The sequence below is a fragment of the Eucalyptus grandis genome, chromosome 2 (assembly GCF_016545825.1).
Source record: "Eucalyptus grandis isolate ANBG69807.140 chromosome 2, ASM1654582v1, whole genome shotgun sequence".
Lineage (NCBI taxonomy): Eukaryota > Viridiplantae > Streptophyta > Magnoliopsida > Myrtales > Myrtaceae > Eucalyptus > Eucalyptus grandis.
Genome location: NC_052613.1, coordinates 21,751,488 through 21,758,245, shown reverse-complemented (window position 1 = coordinate 21,758,245; position 6,758 = coordinate 21,751,488). Strand labels below are relative to the sequence as shown.

Below are 6,758 nucleotides of genomic sequence, written 5' to 3'. Positions count from 1 at the left end.
TGAAGACCTTTTCTTGTGGGCCTAGCAAAAGGGTAATTATTAGGGAAAGCTCGGCCCTATTGGAGCCAAACTCAATTCGACCTAAATTTCTGTACATAAAACTTATGAACGGGCTTGGAATATAATCTAGACCATTCGTCGCATCTTGGTGAAATATTTTATTTTGCCCTTTTTAAACTTTTTTTACTCAGAAAGAAAAACTAAAAATGAAGGAACGGAAAATAAAGAAATTACCAAGAAAATAAAAGAAAAGTAAAGGAAGATATACATGGGCTGGGCCACGAGGTGGCAAGTGCTCCATGACAGTCTTCAAGCCCACAGGGCCCAAAGCATCTTCAATGGACGACTTAAAAACCTGCAAAACCCTAATCCACCATCCTCCTCGTCTCTCCCATCTCCGCCGCGCACCCTGAAACCCTAGAATCACCAGGTTCCTCTCTCTTTCTCTCTCTCTCTCTCTCTCTAGTTGGTCTCGCATGGCTAATGCCGGTTTCTTGATTTCGCGTCGGCAGTGATTTGAACCATCGACCGGGGAGCGATGAGGAAAGGAGGGAGCGGCGCGGCGGCGGCGGCGGCGGCGGCGGGAGGCGCGAAGGGCGGGAAGAAGAAGGGGGCGAGCTTCGTGATCGACTGCGCGAAGCCGGTGGAGGACAAGATCATGGACATCGCCTCCCTCGAGAAGTTCCTCCAGGAGCGCATCAAGGTCGACGGCAAGGCCGGCGCCCTCGGCGACGTCGTCTCCGTCGCCCGCGACAAGTCCAAGATCACCGTCACCTCCGACTCCAACTTCTCCAAGAGGTGATTTTTTTTCTTTTCTTTTTTGTCTTTTCCCCTCATCATTTGGATTGACTTCAGGTGATGTGATGTGACATTGGAGATCGTTTTTAGCTTAATTTGGGTGAGTCCGTTTCACTTGAAAGAGCGGCCGGGGATCTGTCTTCCTCGTTGGAGCATGTCTTGCGTGTATAATCTGGTCCGAGCAAGCACCTTAGAACATGGGGCTGTTTGGATGTGTGCTTGAATTGCCTTGTCGTGTTTTAAAATATGAGAATTTGTGCTTTATGGAGGGTAGATGAAATCTATAGAAGCTGATTGTTTGAATAGGAGACATTGGGCTGTGCTCTTGGATACCTTGATGTGCAATTTGAGTATTGCAGTAGTAGTTGGCTTCTTGGTTTGCATGTTTCCTTTTCGAATTACTAGATCATGTATCTAGTCATGGAACGGCTTTTAATTGATTTGTCTTGTGGAATGGTCGGCGGATGAAGGGCATGAGCATGTTGTCAATCGTAAGTTGCTAAAAATGGTCTTTCAGGGCAGAAATTTGATAGTGTTGTTTCCTTGTTTGCGATGCACTGACACTGTGGCCTTGCCTATATAAATTTGACTCTGATCTTTTGTTTTGTTGTTGACTGTTAGATTGATTTTTTATTTTCCGAGCTTTTGGGTTCCCTTGCTAGTCATGCTGATCGAGGTGTTGGGATTCAGTAATGCAGTTTGGATCACGGATCACTTTCCTTTGTGCTTAACTTGTTCTATGTTGTTGTTGCCTTTAATATTCTGACTTGCTCTTGAGCTGCTTTTGTTTCAATCGCCATCTGTTTGTTTTTGTGATGCGTGGTCTGTTTCTTTCGCTTCCGCTTAATCATTTTTAGTTCTGGGATAGTAATAGGATTCCATTCAGTTGATTAAGCTGTGAGATTTACTCGAAAGGCAATCTGCCTCACATCCCTTTGCTGTTTTCATGTATGTTGGGAACGTCTTGTACCTTTTTTTCTGGGTGGCTTACTTGTTGCTTCTTCAACTGTCCAATTTTTCAGGTACCTCAAGTACTTGACAAAGAAGTACTTGAAGAAGCACAATGTCCGGGATTGGCTTCGGGTGATTGCTTCCAACAAGGACCGCAATGTTTATGAGCTTAGGTACTTCAACATTGCTGAGAATGAGGGAGAGGAAGAAGATTAAGATTCCACATCGGGTAGTTGTTTTCTGGTTCTATGTCCTCTCTATGTCGTGAGAACATTTTTGACGTCTTAGTTTATATATTCGCCTAGAATTGGTTTTGATGATCTACATGTAGACGAATCATTCATCTTTTTTGTTTGTACGAGTATGTCTCTCTTTGCAATGTGAGTTGAATGATTCTGTGGAGGGGATCTGCTTCTATTCATCATTTTCTGGTGGTAAATGTCATATTTGATCCCGTGATCGGTTTGGTGACGGAATTTTCTGACATGGCTTTTCCGAGCAATCAATGTGTATGAGGATTTATTCATGGTCAAATAAGTAGCAAACAACAAAATCTTTAAGAGCAGAAAACTCAGAAAGGCCAGAAGAGACCTAGGTGCACAAGCCGAGAAGAGTGACATAAGAAAAGAAAGGCCCAACCCGTGTCACAGGAAGATGTAGTTCCCATAGGAAAGGAATTGATTCTTCTAAGTGGCAAAGTTTGGTAGACGATGTTCTCATAAATGAAATTCGAATTTCGTTCTTTTCAATTATTACTATGGATTCTTGGGAGAGAAATCTCTTTGTTTTGTCTCATTACGGCATGATGTGGTTTAAGATGGGAAAGGATATTTTTTTAGCTTTGTTTTGATAAAATTTTTATGGAACTTGATAATCGTGTAAATTGGACAATAACTCTAGACTATATAGTTCTTGAATTTTTAGGACAATAGGAAAATTAGATTTTTATCCACTATAATCTCTCATAATAAGTCATTGGTGTGAGTAAATTTTCAGTGAATATGTAATGTTACCAAAATAGCACTAGGGTCATTAGTAAAGTGCAATCATGCCATCTATAATACACCGGTAAATTATATCTCTGAGTCAGAAATAATTTCTTGTTATTACTCCTTATATTTCACACTTAGAAGCACCATTATGGCAGCATGTAACTCTTTATGCTGAAATTTCATTTCTTGTTAAAAGTTCTTAAAAGTACATCCTAAAAGTTCTTACGTCAAGAAATTTGGAAATTCTGGTGGTGCCACGGTTTAAATTCCACCGTGAATTTCGTGACTCGCAATTCGGAAAGTCGAATAGAGAAATTTGTCTCCAGCTTTTCTTTTTTTTTGTTTAATTGGAGATGGTGAAAAAATAGAAATGGAGCGAAAATAGTCCATATCGTGAGTCGAAGCCCTTAGTCTTTTTTCTTTATTTAGATTTTATAAAATTGGGGGAGAATGAGCAACAAATCTTGAGCGTATAACAATCCTATTTTTTTTCTCAGTTTCCTTCGACAATTAAATTTCATTAAAAAAAATGGAAGAATTATAACTTTAATCTATGATATTTTCTAATCCGTCCTTGTAGTTCTAATTTGTTTGATAAAGTCCTATTTTTCACAAATTTTTAATCTAATCCCTCCTACACTAATTGATCTATGCATCCGATGATACCAAAGTGTACTACAAATTAAAATATTTGGATGCCCATGTGAACATGTATGAAAATTTAAGCCAATGGGACAACATCATAACATGAGATGAATAAATCATAGCCGATGTGAATGCTTACGTGGACTTTCACATTGAATTTTTTTTTATTCATATCACACTGACTTTATTAGATAAGCTATCAACTAGATTTGATGTCAAAGGAACTTGATTAGAAAATTTATGAGAGTAGAGGAACTTGATTGAATAAATTAAGAATATGGGATTTTACTTGAAAATGCGTGAAAGTTTGGGGAGTCAAAGTAGAAATTTTCCAAAAATATATTTTCATTTCATTTAGGAACATGATATGACAATAATATTTTCCTATTGTTTTTTAACGTATCATAACAATAGTTACTTCTTGTTGGCAACGTACTTTTTCCATGATTTCTAAGCACTGAGTCGGAATACTCAATTCTTTTTCTTCCTGTTTTTTGTTGTCAAGATCGAAATACTCATGTCATCCTTTCTCTTTCCATTTTGGGTGATCTTCAAACACGTGTCATGGGTCGGTCGATTATGAACGATTACACATCCGTGCGGCCTTGGGATTACAATCCCAAATTAACCTTACATGCACTCAACTCACAAAAACAAAGTATGGGAGCGAAACTCGAATGTATTACTTGTGAGTAGGAGGTACATCTAAAGGGGAAGAGTCTCATATTTATACATGAGCGGGGTTGGTCCTAGCTGTTAATCCCCTCTCAATCCAACGGTCATATTCAAAGAGGTCAAGAGGTCCTAGGGCATGGAGAAGCCCAATGGACACCTATCATAGGTCTATAGGATCAGTCCATGGAGAATCCAAAGGGTCACTTGACACAAGGAACTGAATGGTCACGGGCTTGTCCCTCATTGCGCACGGGCCGACTCTTGTGTTGATCCCAAATCACATGTGGATTGTTCACGAGTAGTTCGTGGGCTGGTCTGTGCATGGGACATGACCCTATCATCTGAACGGTAGAATCACCATTACTTTGTTTTAGCTACGAGTGTAGCTAAGTGAAAACACTAGTAATAAGTAGATATGTTGAATGGGTGAGTCAAATAAAAAATAGTTCAATCCAAATTAATATACTTAACTCGTTGTGACCCATTTTAATATAATACAAATCTAATGAAGAACATCAATCCGTACCTAATTTATACTTGACTTGACCCGACTTGATCTACAATATTTTTATATCAAACCAAATTTGAAAAAAACTCTTAAGAAGACGGAGTGAGCAAATGCAAAAGAGAACAAAGAATTATAAATGTGAGTTGGATCTAAATAAATTGTAAACTTATAAGCTGCGAACTCAACCCATCAAATATAAATTAAAAAATGAATTTATAGCCCATTTTGATAGATTTAGTAATAAGCATAACTGCTACTTCGAATCGATTCTTCTTTCGATTTCAAGTCAAGTTTAAGTAGACCTATTTGAGTATTTTGTCGGGTCAAGCTCCGGCCCATACGCTCAACTCAATCGGTTCACGATCATAATCGAATTTCTATTGATTTTTCCAAAACACGTTTCATAAATATAAAATTCCCCACAATTACATATACTTTCCCGCATATATTATTACATATAAGATGCGTGGGGAACTGCTCGAATAGCACTCGAATCGAGCTTCGAGTGCATCGAGCTTTCGGCTCGAGACTTAAGCAGACACGTGTCCCCATTTCATTTGACGTGCCGTTTGCGTGGAGAACGACTCAGCCCGCCACGTGTCCAAGTCGCAGCGAGCGGGCGGTGCCGGAATCAAATTTAAAATTGGCCTTTTCTATTTCCCAATGCCCGGAACGCCTCGAGATGCGATCGGGACCGTCCAATATGCGGTCGGCGTCTTCGCTATCCAACGGCGGTGGGCCTTCACGGGTGTGGATGGACGGTGCGATCTCAGCCCTTCCCGCGCATCTCGACGGCCATGACGCCGCCGCGATCTCCCATGTCGGCTAAGAACGCGTGTCATCTACGTTTTAAGGTTTGCCCGCACTTCGATCTTTTTTATTTATTTGACCCTCTCTTGAATTTTCTATTCCGTCCATGATTGGAGATGCTTTTGATCGGTGATTCGTATTTTATTCTAACTAAGTTTATACTTTTATTTTTTTAATTGAAGTAGTTAATTTCAAGAATTTTCTAAGATATTGATATTTTCTATTAAGAAAAAACCCATTTGAAATCTTTCAGTGTTTGGACGAATTATAAGCATGGCTATTCTAGACTTGGTTTTCATTTTCATAATGTCTCATATCGTGTATGAACGTGAGTTAAGCAACTTATAATTTAATTTTGTAGCTCCCGAGTAGTGGTGCAAAAATGGATTGGAAATCCATTTATTAACCCATTTATGACGAGTTAGATCATCTATGGATTAGCTAAATTTTGTTAAATGATTTGATATAGGTTGAGTAATAAAGTTCAATGAAACGCGAGTTTTTTAATGGGTCTAAAGCACAATCCACCTGCAGTCGTTTCTTCACTTGTCTTTATGTTCAAGTTGAGGGTTTTTCAGTGGAGAAACTTAGGGCGCGTTTGGTTGTGTTTTATTGTTTAAAAATTGTTCCGAGGCGAAATAGAAAAAAGTGTTTCTGTTCCGGGAACAATTTTTGAACAAAATACGCGTTTGGTAAACTTGTTCGGGAATAAAAAATAAACGAAACATGTTTGGTAAATTTGGATAATTTTTTTATTTCTTTTATTTTTTATATTTTTTCTTATTTTTCCTTTTTTTCTTTTTCTTTTTCATTTTTTTCTTCTTTTGGCCGGTCGCCGGCCAAGGCCTTGGCCGGCGGCCGGCCGGCGAGGGCCGAGCTCGCCCGGCGGGCGGGCGGCGCGCCTCGCGGCCACGCCTGCGAGGCCGAGGCTCGCCGCCGTTAGCGGCTTCGGCCTCGCCGGCTGGGCGAGCTCGAGGCGGATCTGGCGAGATCGAGCTCGCCCCCGGATCCGGCGAGGCCGAGGCTCGGCCCCGGCCGGCGAGGTCGGCCTCGCCGGATCAGGCGAGCTCGAGCTCGCCCGGCCATGGCGAGGCCGACCCTCGCCCGGCTACGGCGAGCCTCGGCCTCGCCGGGGACGACGAGCGTCGGCCTTGCCGGGGCCGGCGAGCCTCGCCGGTGGCCGGGCGAGGCCGCCGGCCAAAAGAAAGAAGAACAAGAAAATAAGAGAAAAAGAAAAAGAAAAAAAAAAGTATTTCTCATTTGTGTTCCGAGAAACGAAACACAAAATTGGTGTTTCTCGTTTCTTTTCTTTGTTCCGGGAACAAAAGAACAAAAAAGAACAGAAACGCACACGCGTTTACATTCCAGGTTCCCGAGAG

General features: G+C 41.0%; 1 protein-coding gene across 2 annotated transcripts; it reads left to right on the top strand.

The window, feature by feature from the left end:
- Positions 1-344: 344 nt before the first annotated feature.
- LOC104428576 (60S ribosomal protein L22-2) lies at positions 345-2,173 on the top strand. 2 transcript variants are annotated; one of them, XM_010041544.3, is made up of 3 exons: positions 345-430; positions 513-798; positions 1,821-2,173. In XM_010041544.3, exons 2-3 carry the CDS (start codon positions 539-541, stop codon positions 1,963-1,965), a joined length of 405 nt encoding a protein of 134 aa, XP_010039846.2. In that variant the 5' UTR covers positions 345-430; positions 513-538; the 3' UTR covers positions 1,966-2,173. The 2 variants fall into 2 exon arrangements, with proteins under 2 accessions (XP_010039846.2, XP_018723759.2); XM_018868214.2 differs by lacking the exon at positions 345-430 and having other exon boundaries at positions 508-798.
- Positions 2,174-6,758: the final 4,585 nt, after the last annotated feature.

What these genes read in the sequence shown, in the direction of transcription:
- LOC104428576 (XM_010041544.3), top strand. Translation starts at nt 539, where the DNA reads ATGAGGAAAGGAGGGAGCGGCGCGGCGGCGGCGGCGGCGGCGGCGGGA. An exon ending in GACTCCAACTTCTCCAAGAG is followed by an intron (nt 799 to 1,820) that starts GTGATTTTTTTT and finishes CCAATTTTTCAG; the next exon opens with GTACCTCAAGTACTTGACAA.